The 24,212-nt window shown below is 41.9% G+C and overlaps 2 protein-coding genes across 11 annotated transcripts in view; one reads left to right on the top strand and one right to left on the bottom strand.

Annotated features, from left to right (window-relative positions):
• Window positions 1-14,485, top strand: part of TMEM266 (transmembrane protein 266) — a 113,675-nt gene extending 99,190 nt beyond the window's left edge. For all 10 annotated transcript variants that reach the window (XM_072982260.2, XM_072982263.2, XM_072982257.2 and 7 more), the window contains 2 exons: window positions 9,565-9,627; window positions 13,110-14,485. In XM_072982260.2, coding sequence (XP_072838361.2) covers window positions 9,565-9,627; window positions 13,110-13,729 — 683 coding nt within the window. In that variant the 3' untranslated portion in view covers window positions 13,730-14,485. The remainder of the gene's footprint in view (window positions 1-9,564; window positions 9,628-13,109) is intronic.
• A 5,132-nt stretch (window positions 14,486-19,617) lies between these two features.
• The window catches only part of ETFA (electron transfer flavoprotein subunit alpha), a 29,181-nt gene continuing 24,586 nt past the window's right edge, over window positions 19,618-24,212 (bottom strand). The window contains exon 12 of the mRNA XM_072982265.2: window positions 19,618-19,902. Within this exon, the coding sequence (XP_072838366.2) occupies window positions 19,867-19,902 (36 nt within the window). The 3' untranslated portion in view covers window positions 19,618-19,866. The remainder of the gene's footprint in view (window positions 19,903-24,212) is intronic.

Raw genomic sequence — 24,212 nt, 5'->3', positions numbered from 1 at the left:
GGAAGTATAAATTAAGCATAACATTTCTGCAGCTTTGAAAATACATAGCTATACCAGGATATAACTAAATAAGTGGAATGAAATAGTGAAAGGATGAGTCATAAGGTTTGTGACAACTACTTAATGGCATCGCCAGCATAAATTATTTATTTTTTTCAATACACGCACTCATGCACACGCATGCACATGCACACACGTTCTCTCTCTCTCTCTCTCGTACAAAAGCCCATTCAGAGTGACTGAATATTAAAAATACAATTAAAGACTGAAAACTGGGGAGGGTATGGGATATGAGATAAGCAGTAAAAGTAAAACCAGTAATAGAGAGAAGTTCAACTTCATAACTTAAAGAAAAAGAATCCCCAACCCCTCCATGGTTCAGAGGTTCCAAATAAAGGCTTACTTCAAGAAAGCATTAATTTAAGGCATATCTCAAAATGATATCTGTAACAATTAGTTTGCCCAGTAAATGCTTTCAGGATATGGACCTCATGGCAGGATGTGGTGCTTCTTCATTATTGCACTGCCTGCAGAGATTGATCTAAAGATGGAGCTCAGTCATGGATCCTGCATCTCGTAGGTTCCTATAGATTCCCCCAGAGCTAAACTTTGCACTGTCCAAGCATGCAACTTGGAGTGTTACTTTTCCAAGCAGTAGGATTCTGACCCTTACTTCCTGCTTAGATCTTAGAGGACAAAGTGAACAAAAGAAATGAAACTGCATAAAAATTAAAAATAACATTGTACAGTAGTACAGCAGACAATTAAAACAATGCAGGACAAATGAATCAGTCAAAAAGGCTTTAACTTAATAAAATTGGTTGAAACAATCGATGGTCTTGTGTTCCTACTTTAAAAATGGGCAGCAAGGGGTACAAACACACTTCTTGGGGAAGCTCATCTCATAGTTTGAGTCTCCTCTCTTCCTACCAAATCTCTCTCTATCTCCTCAAGGTGTTTAATGAAAGATAAGATAAGCTCCCTAACAGAGTCAAAGATACCTGAGACATGCTGGTCCTGACTATAGGGAGTGCCTAGTACTTTCATATTGATAGCCCCAGGGGCTCTTGGGAATTTCACGGCGTGTTCCCCCTAAGTGCCTGCTGGTTCTTTATGAGCCCTGGTGCTGTTTTTGCAGTTTGTCTGTTCCAGAGCATGGACTGTCTGCGTTCCAGAAAGAGCATCTAGAACCGAAACACCGGGCACGTCAGCATTATTCATTGCAGGGGAACCAAATACATAAGTTCAATAAATGAGAGGGAGTTTTTATGCCCCCATATCTCTGTGACATGCCAAGAGCAAGAATCACTGCCTGTCCTCAGGAGATTGCCATTACTACTAAAATCCCGTACTTAGGTTTCAAGGCTGCTTTGCCCTGGAGACCTCTGTGACATATCCTCATCTGCCTCAACCTTCTCATGTCAGAAACTACCCAATATTTAGCCCTCCAGTACATCCAGGGCATTCATGATTATGCTGCAGCCTTTGGGAAGGGTGAAATGTTCCTCGGTGTGCTTGGAAAGACAGAGATATAAAATAGGCAGAGTTATGCTATGCCTTGCAAAGTCTGGCCCCTGAGTTCTCTTCCGGGTTCGGAGACCCTCCGTTCTGCCTTGAACAATGGGCTTTTAGTGAGCTGAACTACCTAATTCGAGAGAAATGGGATACTCTCTCTCAAGCCAATTATATTTCCCCAACCCTAAGAAACAATGGCGACATTCAGCATGGGCTCTTTGACCGTGAAGGGTTGCAAAATTCCAAGAGAAATATTAGACTCCTGTTGATTTCTCTTTCTCTCTCCACCCTGTCCCTCCAAATGATATTTTTATGGAGCAATCTATAAGTTACAGCTCCAGGGGGAGCCCCTTGGGTTTGCACCGTTGTGTTTACATGGGGCTTTGTGCAACAGTGGAAGTCCTTAAAGCTTCAGTATCACGTGACACACGCCACAGCCATCAGCAGTGCAGTAGGTACAGGTAACGTTTAATATAAACTGCATGTGCTTTTTATTTTCGCCTGCTTTTCACCCTGTTTTACTTTCCAGTCCAAAAAAGCAATCCTTTACCATAGGACCATCTAGGGTTGGGTAGACCTATTCATTCTCAAGTCCATATAACTGCTCTACAGGTCTGTTCCTAAATCCAATCTGTCTCATTTCTGCAGATTTAAAATAAATCCATACCCAAATCTGTACCGAAATACAGATTTTCAGGCAAGATATTAAATAAAAACATTTTTAACAATGAGCCTTCAGAACAGTTCAGGAGAATGCACGATTTCAATTCCTGTTAGTTAATCCTAGTAAAACATGTTCTTCTATTACAGATTCTGAATAGTTTCTAATGGACCAGCTGGCGGTAGAACTTATAAAGTAGTTTCATATTGGGACAGGCTGAATATACATTTGTCTTTAAGTCATTCTTTTGAGGCAGTTCAACTGCTGACTCTTCAGAACTTTTAATGAAGCCGGACAACACATTTCAGATAGGCAAAGGATACACAACATGTCGCGGACATTTGGGATTCCTGCCAGAAGAGGTAGCAGCCTTGAAACACGACCACAGATTAGTGAGCTCAAAATAGGGATGAATACATTCAGCAGGGAGATTGTATCTGTGAAATCTCCATGCTTAAGAGGCAGCATGACTCTAGTTATCATATCTAAAATGATAACTTTGAGCAGGTTCCTCTTTTTTTCAGTTTGAAAGTCTGGCTAGTGCAATATATTACTTTCTCTCAGTCCCACCACCCTCAAAGGGGCGTTTGGTGGGGATATGGGAGAGGGGCTTCTCTGTCTCTACTCCCAAAATTTGGAACATCCTCCCATGAGAACCTAGGCTGGTCCCATCTTTGTGGTCCTTCTGCAGACAAGCGAAGACTTTTCTCCTTAGACAGCCTTTCCTTTATTTTATTTTATTTATTTATTTATTTATTTAACTTATATGCCACCCACTCTACCCAAAGGTCTCTGGGCAGCTTACAACAATTAAAACACAATAAAAATACAACAAAAGATAAAAAGATAAAATGATTAAAATACAATTAAAATACATACTCTAAAAATTGTTATCAGGACCTACAGTTGATGTTATTTCAATTAAAAGCCTTCTGGAACAATAAAAATACAACAAAAGATAAAATGATTAAAATACAATTAAAATACATACTCTAAAAATTGTTATCAGGACCTACACAGTTGATGTTATTTCAATTAAAAGCCTTCTGGAACAGGAAGGTTTTGATCTGGTGCCGAAACCTTTAGAGGGTTTTTTTTAATATGGATTGTTGTGCCTCCTTGCTTTGAATTTGGTTTTGGTGTTGATTTTGCTTCCTGGTTTTAGTGTGGCATTTCTTTGATTGTTCACAATATTTTATCATGATCATCTTAGGACAGCAGAGGTGGAAGGGATCCTATGGATCATCGAGTCCAGCTTCTGTCAAGGAGGCACAGTGGGGGAATTTAATTCCCAACTTCTGGCTCTTCAACCAGAGACCTAAACAACTGAGTTTGTATACCTATTGTTTTTTAGCTTTTAAATGTTGGCTTTTAATGATGTAAGCTGCCTTGGGTCCTTTTTAAGGAGAAAGGCGGGCGGGGTAAACATATTATAAATCAATCAATCAGTCCTCATTGGGCCAGTATCCTATTCGGGTTCCAACAAGAACAGATCCACTAATCAATTAAGTCAACAGTTCCATAAATCCCATTGATTCAGTGGGTCCATTAGTATTTACAGAGGATATGCACTGCCTTTTTCTAAAATGATAACTTTGAGCAGGTTCCTCTTTTTTTAGTTTGAAAGAAAGTGCAATATATTACAGGCCAAACAGACTCAATCTTCCCCTCGCTTTTTTCTGTTAAGTCTGTTCCTATAAAACTCCTTTTAAAGCTTAGAGATAAAAAGTTCATGCCTGCATGGAATGCTCAGATCGCAGTGGCTCATGGTTAATATTTTGTTTAGGATCCTTTAATCTTTTCCATAAGGTGCTATTAAAATCCTACATCTTCTTCCTGTGGACTTTTTTTTCTTTCATTCATTTTTAAACGCATTTGCGAATATGTAGTTCTAACGTGTTTAACTATTAGGACACAAGTCCTACAATGTGGACCTTTGGCACAGATGAAGAGAAAATCTCCTGCTTTTTAAGCACACTTAAACAAGATCCTTTTGTGTGGAGCACATTGGGAATAATTTACTCCAGATTTGTTCTGTTTGCTATCCTACTTCCCTTTTTTTCCTTTGTTCATTCATACAGCCGTGGGACATTGTCTCATCTTCCTCTAAAACAATTACTGTGGTATAGGACCAAGTCCCTGGAACTTCTAAATGCGTGTTTATTATGTTGTCTCCGGAGACATCTAGTTAGCTTATTAAGCGAAGTCACAGTAAGGCAGCCAGAAATGAGAGAGTAATGACATTAGGCTGTGTGTTAAGCAAAGCTGATGCATCAGTGACAAATCTTAGCTTAATAAAAGAGAAAACTATATGGAAAAAGAGGTTTCTCAGTCTCCAACGAAGATGTACTTTGGAACATTTTAAAAATATTCAATCATTTATGGATAATGGATTATAAAGTATAGAAAATATAGAGTACAGAGTCAATGATAAATTAATATGTTACATTAGAAAAATTAACCAAAAGGATTATTACATTGGAAGATTAGTCCATCATACTTGAGATACTATAAAAACATTAATCAATAGAAGAGGAAAAAGAGGAGGCAGAATAATCATTTATTTTACAATAGCACCTGTTAACTTGTTCTTTGGTGCTAAGGAGCCTTCTGGTTAAACTGCGGTACTGCTTATGAGCTGAGTTCAATCCTGACAGGCTCAGGTAGTTGGCTCAAGATTGCTCAGCCTTCCATCCCTTCTGAGATTGACAAATTGAGTACCCAGCTCACTGTGTGTGTGTGGGGGGAGGGATGTGTAGCCTGCATAATTAAATTGTAGACTGGCAGAGAGAGCTTTAAGCACTATGGGGCAGTATGTAAGCAGCACACTTTGCTTTGCTTTCTCACTGAGTTATTAAAGAAGCCTTAATTATTTGAGTTAGTTTGTCATCTGAGTGTTTTTATACAAAGGTTGGGAGTAAGTGTGACAGGTACCAAAAACAGATGTTTAGAAATACTGCCCAAATAACAGGGCACCTTATTTAGTTGAACTATAGATCAAGTAACCGACTGAGTCTTGTAAGCCTTGCCTTTATACATTGCTGAGTCTGTTGTATTAACAGTGAGTTGTAAAATACTTTATTTAGTAATGGGACAAAGAGAATTATTTACTTTAGTGGCTATAATAGCTTTACTTGTGTACAAATATCCATCTTAGATGTGAGAAGTAATGAATCAAAACAAGGTTTTAAAGAGAATGTAATGGCATTACATTTCAAAAGCCACATGATGAGAATGCCAGTATTCCTTTGGGGTGGAGTATATCAGGTTATGTAGTCCTTTTAAAGTTAAGGACATGTATACCTTTATTTAGAGGCATTTTTCAAGTGTTTATGGCAATTTCTTTTAAATAATTCTCAATGTTTGAAAGATGAGTAAAATGCCTCTTTGGAACCATCACGACTCCAATATGTTAGACTGCAAATCCCATCATCTCCTATCAGGAAGCAAAGTCTAGGATCTGGACAGAGCCAGGCAAGATAACCGAAACTCCCAAAAAAACCACTTTTAAAGAAGCCAACAACAAAATGTGCCACTTGGGGGCAGTGGTGATAACAAAAGCATCAGGCTTTTGTTTTCTCTGCCAGATGTGATTTCTAATGCTAATATCAACAGGTGACCTCATTCTCATGTCCAAATATTTTGCCTTTCAATATTAACCAAAAAGTGGGTTTGATTTTTTGAGATTACTATACTAATACTTAAAAAGCTCTTTCTACCAATGGTCAAGGATTTCCTCTTTTTGTGTATCTTGTTAACATCTAATACACATTTTTAAAAGTCTAATTTCTGTGAAGAAAAGGGAACTACATATGCCAGGTGCATAGGTTATCCCACCTCTATCAGTTGGAGGAAACCCAGTGATAAAGGATGTTTACTGGATGCAAGAATTCACAGGTTTGATCCCTGGCATCTCCAGACTTAGGAAGAAACCTCAGCTTTTATGACAGGCATGTCTGACGAAGGTTTTTTTTAAAAATTATTTATTTATTTTCTTTGCCTGATACATTTACACTGGCTGACACGGCTACCATTTCCAGAACGACAGCTTTTATGATTCAAGAATAGACATTTGGTAGGAAGTGGAGAGAGAGAGCAGCCAGACTATGGAATGAGTTTTCATTAAGGGGGGGGTGCATTTTGATCCCCAATACTGTTCAAATATGTGCTACAGCTTCCATAATGCCCTAGCCAACATCTGAAGGGGATCAGCTTGGGGAAGACTGGTTTAGAAAATGCTGAGGCCATTAGAACAGTGGTCTGACTATTTGAGCATTTTCTGTGTTCTTAAAGCAACAAGGATTTGGCGTTTTGCTAGTACTGGTTAATAATTCTAAGTAATGGGCAGTGCTGGCACTGGAGCTTTTAAGTTTACTGGAAACCTGAACAAGTTGTAGTCTCTGACAATTTTTGCTGTAAAGAAAGAATCATACCCTTGTCTTGGAAATTCAGTCCTGGCAAGAAGAATTCAACAGGGGCAATGGAAAGTTTTGTTTTAAAGGGTTGTTGTTAGCAAGCTGGAAAAAACACAGACGCTCTTAACCGTAAACTGTACCTTTTAAAAAGACAGGATCATGGATCTATATAGAATGGTCTCCTGCATAGGTGATGGCTGTGCAGATTTTTTTAATATTAGTTTGCCAATTCAGCCAGTAAAGTGTATGATAAAGAAGCAGAGGGAGCGATCTCAAAAGACAGGACAATGATCAGGTGACTACATTCTGTGTGGTCAGCAAGAATGGGATTGATTATTTTGTCATCCTTAGATCTGGAAACGCTGTTATTCTTCATCATTTTATTCTCCTCAAGAAAATTTCAGTTTATGTCTTCTTTTCTGGGTGACAAGATAGACACCTAACTACAAATCAGAAATATGTTCAAGGGCTTGAGTTGGAATTGTTTTGAGATGTACATTCAGTTTTGGCAAAGGCACTGATTGATTTTAGATTATTTCTGCTTGGTGAGATTGGTAATATCGGAAAAGGTAAAAGTGGTTCAGCTACATTTGAGCCTTTCTTACATTTCGTGAATGAAGACATTATATATTATTGCAAGAAGACGTTATAAACAAGTACAGTATATGTAATGCCAGGCTCTGATTATGTAGCTTTCAATGCTCCCGTCCCTTACATTGCCCTTGGTTTCCCATTTAATCTAATGTTTTTCACCCCCTAGCTAGGTTTCTTTTTAAGTCAATGTAACTCTTAGAGTTTACTCCAGATGACATTTAGAACCGTCCTTTAATACTGGTGTGAAGAAATATTTTTTTGCAGATCCTACGTGCCTGGGGATTCTTTTGATGAGAGCTGTAACAAGTTTGAAGGTGGTTCTTGTTGACTGTATAGAGTACAACTGTGGCCTCATTTTAGAGGTCTTTCAGTCAAACATGTGACATTTGGTCAGCCAGCCTGTTCGGGAGCTTCCCTTTACCCTTTCCGAATTTTCCATTCTGAACAGCTTGATTCTGGTAAGGGCCACAGGTCATTGTTGTGAGGTTTTGTGATGCAAGTAGGCAGCCCTTCCGAAATTCCACCGCTTCCTTTGATCTGCAGCATCTTTAGCGTTGGACGGCTGATGCACAGCCCCTCAATTCCCCCCCCCCGCCATTTCTGTAGCCATGTCTACCTAACCATCTCTACCCATGATGACTACATGGCATTTATAGTATCAATAATGGATGACTGAAACGAAGTGTATTTTAACAAACAGATAGCTGAAAAAGCATTGCAATGTACTCCTAATCCAGTGGTATTGCCTTGAGCGACACTGAGGCTTGTTTTTAAACTCAGACATTAGCCGAAAGCACACCTCTGACTGCAGGCATTTAAAGATCAGCAGAGGCCAAAAAAGCTTTTAAACAGCCAATGAAACCAGGACGGCGGCCATGTTCCCTTTCAGTGTCAGGTTAGATTGCCATCTGAGGAGCACAGCAATTTCAGGTACTGAGCGCTTAGTGGTTTGGGTCTTGTTGTATGGAGAAAGTGTGCTACAGAAAACATCTGTTTCTTTCACCTGCAAACCGCAATGTGCTGTGAAAAAGGCAAGGCTGTAGCCACAGAGACCCAGGGGGCTGTGGGGAATCTGGCTTGGAGGGATGGAGGCGAGGGTTGTACTCTCTTCCCCCCCCCACCTCTGAAACACAGTATCAAAAAGAACGCTTAAAAGGAGAGGATGCTTTTAAGCCATGCGATACGCCGCAAAGTGGGCAGATCAGGTTGCTTTCCAGCTTGGGTGTTCTTGCTGCGTGCGCTTTCTAAACAAGATATTGGTAGTTTTCATAACCCAACAATCATGTCTTTCATTTCGGCATCATGCGGAAACGCTTGGCCTGTTTCATTTTTTGCTTTGGAACCTTTTAGTACCCGCTAAAATGGGTACTTCCCCTGGAAAAAACAGTAACTTCAGCCGAAGTTACACTGCTTATTTCATTATTATTTTTTTAAAGTGCCATGGCGTTGCTTTCCGGTGCACTGTGAAGTACGGGCAGAGTGTTTGGCCTTTGTGGAGGAGCGTGCGTGTGTTTCTGTCTTGTAAAGTGTTTGGGATCCTTCCAGAACAAGAGTCTGTGCAATTGTCAACGAGGTGGAGAAAGATCAATTATTATGACTGTTGAGTGGCCTTGCAAGAGAAAAGCCTGATGGATCAAGGGAGGCTTATTTGGTCCAGGCTCTTGCTCTCACGGTGGTGAGACCCACAAGTAGATCATAAGGACCATGGTTTCCTCCTGCCCCCATTCCCAAGTCACTGGCATGCAAGTTGCATTGCCTCCAGGGTTAGAGATGAAGTGTAGCGGTCTAGTAGGCACATGATGGAATCCTCCATGTATTCGTCTAATTAGATTTTAAAATCATTCAATTTTGCCGTCATCACCACATCTTCGGATAGAAAACCCCAAGGTTTAACCATGCACTCACTGTGTGAAGAATAAATGGTCAACCCTGAATTTCCGGCCGTCTGTATTTATCCATTGATTCCAGGTTCTAGTATTATGAGCGAGGGTGAATACCTCCTATCCCGTTTTTTCCCCTCCACAACATGCATAATTTTGCACACCTCTTATCATGTCAAAATTAAGAGGACCCCAATGTTGTAATCTTAAGACTTGGCCCCTTGATCATTTTGGTTGCTTCATGTTTTCCACTTGTCCCACATCCTTTCCAGTCATACACCACCTTTTTTTTTTTTTTTTTGTAAAGCCAATGAGATCCCTGAGACATGTATGATGAAAAAAAGGCTTCATTGTCTCCAAACTGCACGAAGTAAGATATTTGGTCTGTGCAGGTTTTGGTCTTGCTGAATCATTTGTTGAAAACCTAGTAATCAAGCAGACATTTGGACAATTGTTACTGAAGCCAACTTGTTCGCGGTTTTCTGTTTTGCATTTTTAGAAGCCATGGTCAAAGATGATATGAACAACTACATCAGCCAATACTACAATGAGCCCAGTAGTGGTAAGTTTGTATTCTGAAACTTAAAAAGAATTGCAGCTATTAATGGAGGCATTGCATAGAATGGTACAGAAAAAGCCAAAGTGAAACATAGATAATCTTGGACACTTAAACGGATTTTGGTTTTGTTGCTGTTTAAAATAAATGACACTTGATTTTTAAAAGTAGGAGTCTGTCTAGTTTAAGGAGTTTTTTCACTAGAACAATTTCCAAGATGGGCAAAGGGAAAGTATTATTTGTAAATACACCACCACTGTCATTGTTATTCAAGTGTTCTAGATGAAGTACAGTATTGTGATTGGTAAACAAATTTTGTGTAAAAATGACCCTGCAGCCTGGAGGAATGCGTGCTACTACTAATGCGGGCAGTGTATACAGTGCAGACTGAAACAATAAGATCTATAACTCCAAATATACAATCAAAATAAAATGCAATTTACAAAAAAAGAAAAAGAAAACAGAAATTTAACAGACCAAGGAGGCGGCAAATAAGAAAAAAGCTAAAACAAACTCAGGGGTAAAAGAACTCAAACAATATAATTGCAGAATAGAAATGGGCACAAACTGCCGATTTGGTGATTCATGTTGGTTCATTTATCTGCCAAACGGGTGTTCGGTGTTTCCCTGTCCCATCTCCTCCGGTGGGCCCAGAGAAGCACCAAACGCCTGTGCAACCAGCCCACTGAAGGAATCAGCAGTTCATGCCCATCTCTACAGCAGAACATTAAGATTAAAAAAAGACAAAGTGTACCCAGGCCATGAAAACCATATACAGTGGTGCCTCGCATTACGACATTAATTCGTTCCAGCGAAATCGCAAGAGCGATCGCAAAAGTTTGTCATAATGCGTTTTCGTTGTTAAACGGGGCAATCATAAAGTGAGGCACCACTGTAGTGAATTAACATCAGGGGCCTGTCTGGTGCCGAAAGAAGATCAGTGAGGATGGTAGGAGGCAAATCTCTCTAAGGAAGATATGCTGCAGTTGGGAATACAATTTAAAATGCCATCTAATCTTAGTCCTGAGCGCCACGCTAAAGGTCCATCTCCTTCTCTACAGCCAGGCCCCATGGAACGATTCACACTTCTTTACATCCTGAGGGTTGGGGAGAGGGCCAAGGAGAGCCACCAGAGCTAATGGTGAGACGTGGTGGGAGTTAGATCCCAGCAACCTATGGGTCTGTCTGGTGGCTGGACTAGTAAACTGTTCCTTGAATAACTCACATACCTGAAGAACCCTACTAGGGTTTCCAGCCTTTCATTGGAAGCAAATTAATGGTGCAGACCAAAAGCATTCTTAAGATAATTCAACGGTTGGCCTGTCTATTGATTACCATCAGTGTTTATCATTTGTGGGTGGGGAATAGGTAGGTGATATGGTGGGTCAAGATATGGAGGATACAGAATAGTGCTCTTTCATACCCAGGCACCCCACCAAGCCCACCCAAGTGCCATTTCATACCAGCTTCCCTTCCATTCATGGCCATGACTGGGAGTCGAGCAGTCTCCCTCTCAGTATTTCTGTGCGGGGGCCTCTAGAAACTTCTGGGTGTGGGCAAGACTCCCCATGAAGTCAGTCAGAATGATTTTAAGGTTCAGTTGCACTTTGAGATCTGAATCGTTTAGTTTAAGAACATGGCATCTTGAATGGAAATGGGGGGAAGCCAGATCCCTGTGGGGGGAAAGAGACAATAAGACAATTTAAGAAGGCCTCACGCTGGGAACCTTTTAAAGGGGTTAACCTGAATGCGTGAAGGATAGAATAACTCAACACCAGGGGAGACCAGTGTTAGATTAACGGCCACTGGGTCACAATCCAATTGTGTTTCTCGCCCCCACCTTTCCTCTTTCTCTCATACCTCAGTCCCCACACACACACACACATTTAGAGTCTACTACATACTACAGTGGACCCTCGACTTACAGACGGCTCCACTTACAGACTTTTCGAGTTACAGACTTCTCTGGCCGCAAAATTTAGGTTCGACTTGCAGCCGGAGAATTGACCTACAGACCGGAAAAAAACAAAACAAAATGGAACAAAAACGGCTGGCTACGGATTAATCAGTTTTCAATCCATTGTAGGTCAATGGAGCCTTGACCTGTAGACTTTTCGACCTGCAGCCACCGTTCCAATACGGATTAATTCCGTAAGTCGAGGGTCCACTGTACACTGAAAATCTATGCAAAGTAGATTACCTAATTTAAGGGGAGGGAATGCACAGAGTTTGGTTGGGAAAACATCATTTTTCATTTGCGAAGGAACCTTCTAAGATGATATTTATACATAAAGCTACATATGTGTCACAAAGGTGGATATTCTGGATGCAAAGCACAACTAATTATTATGTCACATTTTCATCATTTGTGGGTCTGTCAAAGCCAGTCCTGAACTGAAGCATTGAAGACCTGGAACAATCTAAATTCTAGATTGAAAACCTTCAAGCCCTATAGACTGAAAAAAAGTAAACGAGAGTCAGCTTGTTTATCCTGCTTCCCTCATACTCCAGTAATTTTGCTGATCCAGGAATTACTCCTGTGCTTGCATTCATGGGTAAAACCTTAGTAGTAGAGGCAGTAATATGTGACCTGTCTTTGGATTTATTCCAATATGCACCCACTATGTGATCATTCTTCTCATCTACAAAAAATATGCTGAATGAACCATGCCATGTGATATTTTAAGTTTTACTTGCTTTGGTATGTTATGGTTCATTTTTTAAAAAAATTTGGGGGGTTGATTTAGGGCTGGCGGAGAAAAGCTGAGCCTGATGCTAAGAGAGGAAAAAGGAAATGAAGGTGTTTCATTCTAGGAGGCAAGATGTTGACTTTTTGGTGGAGAGTTTATGAACTGGGCTACATACTGGGGTGGGGATTGAAAATCCCAGCCTTAGGCCAGTAAATATTGCTGTTTCACTTAGAGGCTGTTTAGTCGTCTAATTATCTGATAGTTGTTTTCAGGCACAAGAGAACTAGAAGCTTAGAGGAAGCTAAAATTCTCAGATGGCCGCAATTGATAACCCGAAAAATCCCAGATTACCATAGTAGTTATGAAGGAGTAAATCCCATTGAAATTTATGTCTCACACAGAACCTCGCGGGGAAAACTGCTGTCACCACTTTCCATAAGGATTTAAGTTCATAGCTTGTTTAATGTCAAGGGGCCACGTTCATATTTCATTTTACTACACACACTGCGTAAGGCGTGGGTAGGGAAACGGTGGCCCCTCCAGATGTTGTTCAGCTACAACTTTCACCACCTCCTACCTTGTATCCTGCTAGCTGGGGCTGATGGGAGTTGTATCTAAATGACCACAGGTTTCTCTCCCTGGCTTAAGAGGAATTGATCTGGGAAGCAGGGTTTAGTTTCCAAAGAAAGCTTCTCCCGGACTGCTCGAACAGCCTGTCAACCTCTGGGAGGGAGATCTTGCCGCATTTCTGGGACGAGGGTCCTGTGGCCTCTTATGCCTTCTACCTTTTGCCTGCAGACAGTGGCGTTCCCGAAGGAGCCATCTGCGTCATCACCACAGCAGCCATTGACGTCCACCAGCCCAACATCTCCTCAGACCTCTTCACCGTGGAAGTGCCAATGAAGATCATGGGGAGCAACGGGATGTCCACCAGCGTCGCCTCAGGCAGTGCCTCCCGATCCACAGACAGCTCTGTCACCCGGGCCCAGAGCGACAGCAGCCAAACCTTCGGCTCTTCCACGGACTGCAGCACCACCCGGGAGGAGTCCTCGGAGTATTGCCCCTTGGAGAGGCCCTGCCATGTATCCCAACGGGAGCAGGGCGATCCTTCTTCCGCCCACGCCAGGGTCAACAACGCGGTGGTGCAAGAACTGCTCTCCTCTTTATCTGAAGACTCCTGCTTGACAGAAAAAGGACTGAACCCAGTCAACCTGAAACTGCCGAGCCCAGCAGGGTCTACCAAAGCTAGCCCTGAACTGGAGCATCGAGTAAATATTTATAACAAGAAGAATCAAGAAAGCTTTGGCATGTTTCAGATCAAGCCAGTCATCCACTACCAGCAAAATGCGTCCATGATCGACAAGTATACATCTTTGGAATCCAAAGATCAAAAATTAAACAGGGTCCCAGATTCGTAGTCCTTTTCCTGCCATGGGGAAGGGGTGGGTGGGGTTAAAATAAATTTTAAAAATATGCTTCAGAGAGGGGAGATGTTCTAGAGCTTTAAATGGGGCCCTTGGAACCATCCATGAACGGACATGTTGTTGGAATCAGAATGAAATGAAAATCCATTTTTTTTAAAAAATGCATGAGTTGGGAGAGAGCCAGCACGAAAAACTTGACAATTGCTACTATTTTGAAGTCCTCAGGCTTCACCTCCCCTACCCCACCTAAGGAAGAGATGGGGCTGTGGGAACCACTCTGTTAAAACAATGACCTCAGATATGTATAGATTCTTAATATGTTCTTTTTCTTAAAAAAAAAAAAGTATACAGAGATCCCACAATTTTTATGAAACTCTGGACAATCTTCTATCAGGTCAGGTTTCAGCAGGGTACAGTCCAAACAGATATAAACTTCTCTCCTACAATTTCTTATAATTCCCCTTTGTACATGACAACGATAGCCTCCCCCCTTTGTATAAATATGGCAATTATTTTTGTTCTTCCTTGGGGAAAAGGGGGGGGGGTAAACCCACATTTTTTCAAGGAGCACTTTGAATGATGCAAATCAAAGAAATTTAAAAGTATGATCTCTTCTTATTTTTAGCATGAACTTTGGGGGAAAAATATTTTGACAAAAAATATATATTAAAAGTTGCCTCCAAGACAAGAGAATGAAAATGGACATTTTACAAATATGGTTTTAATTAAAAAAGATTTTTTTAAAAAAAATAGGAGAAAATCCTACCTATATTGTTTTCAGTTTTGTTCTAGGAATAGAGCTGGTGATAGGCAACAGCATTGACTTACCACATTGTTCTTAAATGTCAGTGTACAGTTTGCACCATACGTTAGTTGACTCCCTTCCCAAAAAAAACATTTATAGGATTACATGCTTGGTTAGACTTGCCATGTCCATGGGTCTTGCATGAGTGGATTTTCCAAGTCACTTTGCAACTCTAAAGGCGGTTTTACATTGAGTGAGAATGTTGGTCCCGAGTCCAGCATTGACAACTCTGACTGGCAGCAGCACTCCATAATTTCTGGCAGGATTCCCCCCCCCCAGCCTTACCTAAAGCTTCACAACAGGTTCCCATAATAGTAAAGCAGCTAAAACACATGGTGCTTTTCCAGGCCCCTCAGCTAGAGATGGGCCTTTTGTGTGTTGACATGGAAGAAAAAATGCACGAAACAGGCTCTTTTTTGATGTTCCTGTTCTTCAGATGATGATCAAAAGAGAACTTCTAAAACATAAACTATTCATGTTAACAAAACATAGGTACCCAAAAGCTTCATGTTTCTTTCATGTTCCCTGTTTCATGTAACCCTTCTTTCACCCTTTGCATGTCAAATAGCCTGATAAATTTTTCATCCAATCAGTGTCATGAGGCCTGTTGCAAAGACAAGGTGTGATGAATGATGCTGCCAGTAACTAATCAGAATGTTTAGGGGTGGGAGAATCTGGAATCTGTGGAAGAACCTGGAACCAAGCGAGGAGGATTCTTTGGAGAATCTTTTCCCCCCATTTTCTTTTTCTGGCCTTTTTTTTTTTTTTTGGCCCATGTTCGCTGCTATCTGGGCCTTGGCCTACTTGCTGAACTCAAAGAAGAGGAGAAGAGAAGACATCAAGTGGTAGGAGAGAGAGAAATACTGCATATTTTGATGGTTTTAGATGTGGCAGATTTCATTGTATTGTTTTTGTTTGTTTGCTTGCTTTTCTTGGCTTTTGGGAGGGGTCCTATGTGGATGTTTTTATTTTGCTATTTTTCCCCTTTCTGTGAGGGCTTTCTCTCTTTTTTTAATTGATTTTTGAATTGTTACTTGATTTATTCTGGTAAAGGTGTATATACTGGTGGGGGGGTGGATTTTGAACTAGATTGAGTCTCTGTTGCCTTGCCTCTGCTTGTTTGGAATAGTTTTTAAGGGGTTTTTAGGGCTTTCCATGCACCAGAAACACAAATGGAAAACCCAAAACAGAGGAACCCCAAAGAGAGGCTTTTTGTTTGGTATGAAACAGAAGAACTGGTGCGTGGAAAACAAAAGTGGCGCCTCCGAAAGAACCCCAAATGAAAGATGTTCACCATGCAGATTTCGGACTAGCACACTGTCTTCACTGTTGGTCACAATCTGTGTTAGAATTGGGAAGTGTTGAAGTATAGGTTGAGAACAGGGAAGGACGGATAGCAAGAAGAAAACAGAGTAATGTTGCTCAAATATGACAAAGTCCTCTACGTCTGCTCCTTTGGACACTCTCCAAGTGTTGGTTGCTGGTCATAGTACGGAAAATGCCTGTTGTAACTCAAGCAGGGTTTAAAATACTACTAACTAGTACTGTTGGGATGCGCCCTTTCTCTGAGGCAGCTCCTTACAGTCATCTAATACTACGAAGAATCATGCATTCAGCAACTCTCAAGTTTTAACATCTAGTAAACGGTACTCTGGTACTAAGATGTGCATAAACGTTTGCAGCCAGCCTTGGATATTTCTCCTCATCTTGAGGCGAAGTCAGGACCAACAGTGTCTACTTTGCTCTATTTTCTTTCTCTAAAAAGAGTATTATATCATTATACAGAAAGCAGAAGCTGTAAATTTGCATCACCAGTTTCACAGTGATAGCTCGTGGCCGGACCACAGATACAAGAAAGGCCATCACCTCATGCCATGTGAAAGCCAGATACAGTTCATTCTGGTGTTGAGAGTCAAGCGTCTCACTCGTGTAGAAAACTCTTTGGTGGTGATGACTGCTGGGAGCATTTTCTCTTTTGTATATGCTTACCTATGCCTCAAAAGAAAAAAAAAAGAGCCACACGAAGGTCTCGTACATAGCCCGTTCAGCGACTTCTGCGAAGCTCCTCCCCTCTTGGTTAGAGAAAAACTGACAGTTTTGTGTAATAACACGGGTTGAGAAGCCATCATCTACCACAACAATCATCTTATTCATTCCAGCCATTGCCAAAGCCCTTGAAGAGCAGTTTCTGTAGCTTTGCAAAATGAAGGCAACTTCATAGGCATACCTAGGGTTAAAGTCAACGTTTCAGTATCTTCAGGGCTATTTTTGTTCTTCTATATACAAATACTAGAGTACAGTCCATTCAAAATAAAAGCAAAATTTACTGCAAGAACAGGAGATGTGACCAAGTTAGAATGAATCCTATATATGCGGATGTACTGCTCCACTGCCCTGCAGAGGAGGTTAGAGAATATTTTGTCTTTGACAGCAGCCGAGAATGACCACAGATTTAAACTGGCTGGGAGCACAAGAAGGGACACTAGCTAGCTTTCCAGGCAGCAAGGCTTCCCCTGGTGCTGTATCAACGATTCCTTTCATAGCTTACCTACAGCCTTCTGTAACTAAACGCCTCCTACAAACCTACAGGGGAATATTCCTATCCCAGTTCCCAATGGCTCAGTTTGTCAGAAGCAGATACAGCTTTGCAGAATATTTAAATGCAAACCCACCAGGATGTTTTTAACCCAGCCATGATAGCTCTGCTTGCCTTTTGCCCCTTGTCTCTTCCAACCATGTGGTTTCTTTATCTTTCTAAGCCTAACCACCACAGACAGGCTGTCTCTGAGGTTTCTTTACTGGTTAAAGCAACCAACACATGCATACGGCATGACGATGCAGGCTGTCTAAATATGTCACAGTCAGATGAGGTCTGCTGGAGAGGTGGCAGACACCAGCTTTTCCGGATTTGTTATCTCTATTACGAAAGACACCGCTCATAACAGAGAGTGAGAGATGAGCACAAGGAAAATTAAAACTTAGTGATGGTTTATAGTGAATGCCAGGCTTGCTAGGAAAGAAAATCAAGAGGACTATGTATATCTACATCTGAAACTTTCCCAAGGACCCTGAGCCGGTTGGTGTGGACCTGTTAGCCCCAGCTAAAAGTGGCTGGCGGTTTGCGAAAGGCACAACACAGAAAACGGCTCATTTTAACCATTTAAAGGAGGGGGCAGTTTGTTCCTATGCTTGCAACAAAGTTTTATCATTAAAAAAAAGCGTAACAGACAAAAACCTCTTAAGAACTACAGTTTCATTAAAGAAAAAAGAAAAAATGCACACTAAGGAAATATAACTGCTGGATAGCGGAGATGGGCAGGAACCTCAGTTTGGAGATTTGTGCCGTTTCGTTAACAGCGGGAGCGTGTGCTTCCCCCTTCTTCACCTCCTCCAGCAGCCAAAGCACGCACTCCTGCTGGGACTGGAAAAACATGGGAAAAGGACGAGAAGAGCAGCGTGCTCCAGTGGGTGAGTAGGGGTGCCGGTTATTGGGGGGGGAGGAATGCATGGCATCTGTGAAGCTGCTCCAAAGAACCAACACGAACCTCCAAACTGAAATTCGTGCCCATCTCTACTGGACAGCTCAGTGGGATGAGGCATCTGGCTGTGAAGCCAGAGGTTGGGAGTTTGATTCCCCCACTGGGCCTCCCGGACAGGGTCCCTTCCAGGTCTGCAGGCCTAAGATTCAGACATAACAATCAATATTTCAGTTCACACCATTTGCAAAGGTATGCTGTCAAGAGTTCTAGTCCCCATCCCATAAAGCCATAAAACAAGGAACTGCCAAATATCAGAATATTACATCTATAATTTAAAAAAAATCATAGTAAGACATTAAAATTTCTGGGGGGGGGCAATTTATCTGAAAATAAAACACACACATACCACCAAGGCCAGACCACCCTACTGTGCTGTGGGGTGAAATGCCTTAGGCCAAGCCCTGGCCACAAGCTTCATAACCCTTTGGACTACGAGCTGCTAATTAGGAATCGAACCATGTCAGGCACAAACATTCCTGTTGGGTGTTTGAGATCCGAGTGCTACATCATTATTTCTAATGCCAAATTACTTAGTATATGCGAGGAATCCATTCCAAAACAAACATTCTCTATCCAGTTTAACATGGAAAATCCCTCCAGCTTTTTTTTAAAAACTTGGGTTATCGAAGTCCATAAATCTAACAGCCAAGTCACTTTATAACCTTTCTGTATTCTCTGCCTATAAAACAACCAACTGCTTTTGAGCTGTCACAGGTTTTGTTTTCAAAGAAACACAAGAGTATACAGTGGTGCCTCGCTTAGCGATCGCTCCGTTGAGCGATGAATTTGCATAGCGAGGGTTTCTGGGCCATCGCTGGAGCGTTCGCTCCAGCGATGGCCCCTATGGCATTTTTTCGCTGTGCGACGATCGCTAAGCGATTCGCTTAGCGATTTTCGCACAACGAAGCGGGGGAAAACAGCTGATCGGCGGTTCCAAAATGGCGGCCGCAACTTTTCCCGCCGCGCCCTCGCAAAGCGAGGGCCCGAAAATGGCCGCCCCTATGGAGAAGCTTCGCTCAACGGTAAGTTTTGGGCCCATTGGAACGCATTAAACCAAGTTTAATGCGTTTTAATGGGTTTTTTTGTTCTGTTGAGCGATGTTTCTCATAGCGATGGTTAATCCGCAACGGATTAACCTCGCTATGCGAGGCACCACTGTATATTATCTTGCCACAGATGGATTTATCTGTAGCACACAATAATTAAACCAGCCACCTGACAGATGGGGATGGCTTGGTATCTTCTAAGCACAGATGAATATATTTTTGGGCACAGGTGGACTACAGCCCCCTGCCAAACAATTGACAGTGCAATAGCAATTTTTTAAAAAGCATGCAAAAACTTGGGATCTTGCAGCGAGAATTAAACCCCTGGAAACATTTTGCTTGATCCTTTGTCTTCCAAGAAAATTTGAGCTTTGCTGGTGGAAGGTTCTGAAGGCAGAGAATATCTCCCTCAAGAGCTAGGAAGTTGTCCACACACTTGCCTTGGGGTGTAGATTAACATCAAATCACAAAGGTAGCTTATATAAAATCAAGTATGTTATGTAGATTTTATTACATAGTTAGAAAAACATTTAAGAAGTAATTTGCAGCTACATGAGAGCTGAAAAGGCAGAAGGTGGGTATATTACAAGGCATGTAAAGGTCATCTAGAATATGCTTTTGGCAATAATTAGCTGGGTATTATATTTTTAGTTCGATGAAATATAATTTATATTTTGGTTTTAGAAATTATTTCTCTCAAAACCGAAGTTACATCCAGTTTAGCCGAAGCCCTTGACGATTTTATTTTTTCAGCGCAGCTGTCAACTCGGGAACAACCTGGAAGGAGAAGAAAAAGGAATATCAGCTAAATATACATCTGCAAAGAACCAGTTACACCGGAATAGTGTTACTAGATCTTGACAAGCAGTGTAAGTGTTAATGCTAAAACACACCATAAAATTTAAACATTCAAGATAAACTTAGGAAAAAATGAACTGACAATACACATCCAAAAATGATATTAATTCCAAAGATAAATGAGTTTACACAACACACTTTTTTCTCCCTTCTTAGCTCTTTGGTAAAGAAACAATCTAGATTTCAAAAGACCTATACCTGCTGGTTTCTGTTACTTAAAAAAAAAAAAATCAAGATTGTTGAACAAGTATTACTATTCCAGTGAGCAAACTAATTAAAAGTGGAAACCAATTTTGAAAATCAATTCAAAATCCCATCCCATCTAATTTTACTCCCACCACATCGTGTGTGTGTGTGTACACCAAACAGCTCTAATTATACATGGCCTCGTACGCTCTATGTCAGCTGGAACTCCGAGGTCTTAGGAAGAGGCCTTCCGATCACCTGCTATCTGAGAACTTTATAAGGTCTGTGTGCAAAATATTTACCGTATTTTTCGCACCATAAGACACACTTTTCCCCCACAAAACGGGGGGGGGGAAAGTCTGTGCGTCTTATGGAGCGAAGAAAACAGATTATATTTTCCTGTTTTCTTCTCCTAAAAAATTGGTGTGTCTTATGGAAAGGTGCGTCTTATGGAGCGAAAAATACGGTACTCTATCGCTGAACTACAGCCCCTTCCCCTAACATGACTCCTGGATTAAAACCAGGAACACATGACTCAACAGGTGCTAACAACAAGGATTTAATTCAGAGGGACCCCTTGCTGAAGTCTTTAATCACAGCAAACTTTTTTCCTTCCATATTTGTAAAAATTATCTGATCCTATTCTTGGCAGACAAGCATTCTGACTCTCTTCCCTCTGGTTTTGAGAAGCAAGTTAACCCAACAGAGATCTCAAAAAGGGACTGCTTGAAGTGCAAACCAGGGCAAGGATGAACCCATTCCACTCCATGAGCAATTGGCGAGGATGTGGCACCAACGCCCGCCTTGGCACCTTGCTGGGGATCTCCCACTTAACTGAGCTCCGACGACGCTGCACACTGATTCTTACTAGACCTCAGAAGAGCAGCTATGCGTGAAAGCAGGTGGTTGATTAGCCAGCCAACTACACCTGAAACCCTACACAAACCAGTGGCGTAAAATATCAGTTACTTTATCCTTCCAGGGGCTGGCTGGAGAATGCCCTCGCTCGGAGAGATCCCAGCTGTACTCACGGCGGGTGAATATAGCCTCTCAATTATTTAAGAGATCTACATTTCCATTAGGTGGAAATAATGCAGTCGTACAAAATTTATTAAGGAAATTGTCTACATGTTGTTTCTTCCGAATGTCACTTTGTCTCCAGCTTATTAAAAGGCCCGTGTTTACTGCCAAGCCAGCAGGCATTAGTTCAGGAATGGCATTAAGTGCTGGCAGAGTTTCTGTCACTTCTCCCCCATGGAGAGACCGGGCACTCATGCCAGGCATGGAGAGTACATGCCAACGGAGCCCCAAAGGTCTAGGAGAATTAAACTGGGATGGGTGGAAGGAGACACAGAGAGAATAAAAACGGAAATATCTTTGGCAGCACTGCTACCCGCTTCCAAGCACAGAATTTCAATCTGGTGTGAAATCAGATTTCCAACGCAAGGTCCTATTAAGATGTTTTTTTAAAGCCTTGGCTTCCTTTGATAAACAATCAGTATTTCATGATCCCCGCTTCAAAGCCGACTTCTCCCAATAATTTTATTTGAAATGTGAAATGCTGCAACTAGGAGCCATCAATGGATTTCCTACCCGTCTACCCAGCAGGGATCCCACAGAGATTTCCAGTAAATTAAAATGAAAGTTTGTTCTCTCTCACACACACACATATATTTACAGTACATTTACGGTACAAAGCTATTATAGTCTCTAAAAGTACACCCAAACATGCTCTAAAAGCCAGTTTTGGAAAAAGAATGCTAGAGACTAAATGCCACTCAGAACAATAGTTCTGGCTGTCTATTGGAAGGCCTACAAAGAGGGATCTCTGTATTTGAGGGGCTGCTACTAAGAAAGCTCATTCATGTCTACTCGCCAATCTGACCTCACACACAATAGGGCTCTCCACTGAGGATCTTAAACTCCAGGAAGGAACCTATTGGAGGAGGCAGACTTTCAGATATCCCAGCTCTAGCCATTTATAATATTGGACAGGTGGGGCCATCCCTCCGCCCCCCCCCCCCATGGCAGCCCTAAAGTACAAGTTGGTAGAGAGTGGAATGAGCTACTGATTAAGAATCATAGTTCTGGGGAGTTTTGGGTGTTCAAACAATAAGACTTTTAACAAGCCCAGCTCCTCCATTTTGTTGAAAGCCAATTCACCCTTCCAAGAAAGTCAAGGAAGAAAAGCCTACTGACAAGATTCAGGAGACTGAAACCTAACATAAGTGGGTGTACACAACGCCAACCTCCTCCCTCCCTTTAGGCTTAAGATAAATGAATACACAGCTCCCATGGACACTCCTGGGGATTTTCAATGCCATGTGAGAGAGGGTTCACCTCTGCTGAAATCATCCTGGCTCCATTGGGTTAACCCAAGCCAGATGTCCCTCCAGAGCTGGGAAATCAGTACTGTTCTAAAAGGCGTGCTCAGCTGTTTCTGCCCCGGCCGTCAGAGGATCATTCCTTCCTCCCTTCCAAATTAGGAAGCACTAAAGAGTACCTGGCTGATACCAAAAGTGAAGCAACCCTTGGAAGCAGCAGGTGGGCAGGTGCTGAGGATCTTGAGAGTAACTTCTTACTCCAACTGCTAATCTTTTGGTTTTTATTTAAAGGAATAATTAAGTGGCCAGAAGCCCACTTCTGATCAGAGATGGCAAACCGTGTTTTTTTTTTTCATACCCCAACTCCCAGAATCCCATAGACAGCACAAGTATCTTTATTATGCCCGGGGGGGGGGGCAGACAAGCTGTGCCCCTCTACTCATACCCCACCAAATTCAGCAGCAAGCAGGGCTACCTCGCCCCCACACATCCATTATTTCAAGCAAGCATTTTGCTTTCTTTAAATAGCTTCTAGCAATCAGCAGCCAAGACTTGGCAGCAAGCTATCACACAGAAACAACACACTTGATTTAGATAGAGGTTTCTTAGTTCGCCATTCCTGACATAACAGAAACATTGGGGAAGTACAAAGTGCATAGTTCAACAGTGAATGGCTAACCTCTGAAGCATGGTGGAACTGTCTACTAGGGAGAAATGGCTACCATGTATGCACACACACAAACAATTTCTGCCCTGCCCCTGCCATCGCTTGCCAATCCCATTTTAGTATCTCTGAATTTATCAATAATATGAGAAGCAACTGGAAAATACGCTACACAGATTCAGGTAAAACAATGACCAACTGCATCTGCCAGACCATAATGATGGCACCCCCAATAACATGCTTTTTTTTTTGCTTTAAAACTGCAAAATTCAGAACCCCAAAGTTGGTCAAGGACTAGAAGAACCGCAGTCCTCAACATAATGTTATTTGGAGTGGGGCACAGAGAGGGAAAGAGTGTCCTGCAGACTTGCAGTGATGCCAAGCCCACTCCCTTTGGGCTCAGACCCTGCCCACAGTCAGGTGCAGATCCCCACAGACCACCTGTGGATCAACGTCTCTTTTAAAGATAAAAAAGTTTTCCTGTCTCCGGCCCGGTGAGAAGACTGGCACAGGCCTTGTGCCTCTTCAAGCTGACCATACTGACACCGTGGCACCTGACAGACAAGGCATAAGCCTTAAACGTCATGCTCCTGGTTTCTCATACAGTTCTTAACCTTTCCTATCCCATTTCCACTGGGGTATGGGTGTTGGGAGAGAGAACAGACTCTCCCTCTGTCCTTGGCCAAGCGGAGGGGTGAGGCAAAAGAGAAACGGAGGATGATTCTTACTGTCATGCAGCCTGTGGGAAAGGGTGGTCTATTCTCACACCCAGCTCAAAAATATGACCAGCACTGATACATCTAGCAGCAGAGTCCCATCAGAGTTAAGAAGGCCTACCCCATTCTGGGTCAAGGCACATTTTACAACTCTTTATACTTCGCAAAACTTCAGTTAAAATTTAACTCTGGGCAAATCTTGCCTAAATAATAAATGAAGTGAAATATATTGTTCGTAATAACTATTAAGAACTGCTAGATAGCTCAGTGGCTTAGGCATGTGGCTGCAGAACCAAAGGCTGGGGAGTTCGATTCCCCTCTTGTGCCTCCTTGACAGGG

Source organism: Pogona vitticeps, chromosome 12 (genome assembly GCF_051106095.1).
Source record: "Pogona vitticeps strain Pit_001003342236 chromosome 12, PviZW2.1, whole genome shotgun sequence".
Lineage (NCBI taxonomy): Eukaryota > Metazoa > Chordata > Lepidosauria > Squamata > Agamidae > Pogona > Pogona vitticeps.
This window is presented reverse-complemented; position numbering and strand designations above follow the sequence as displayed.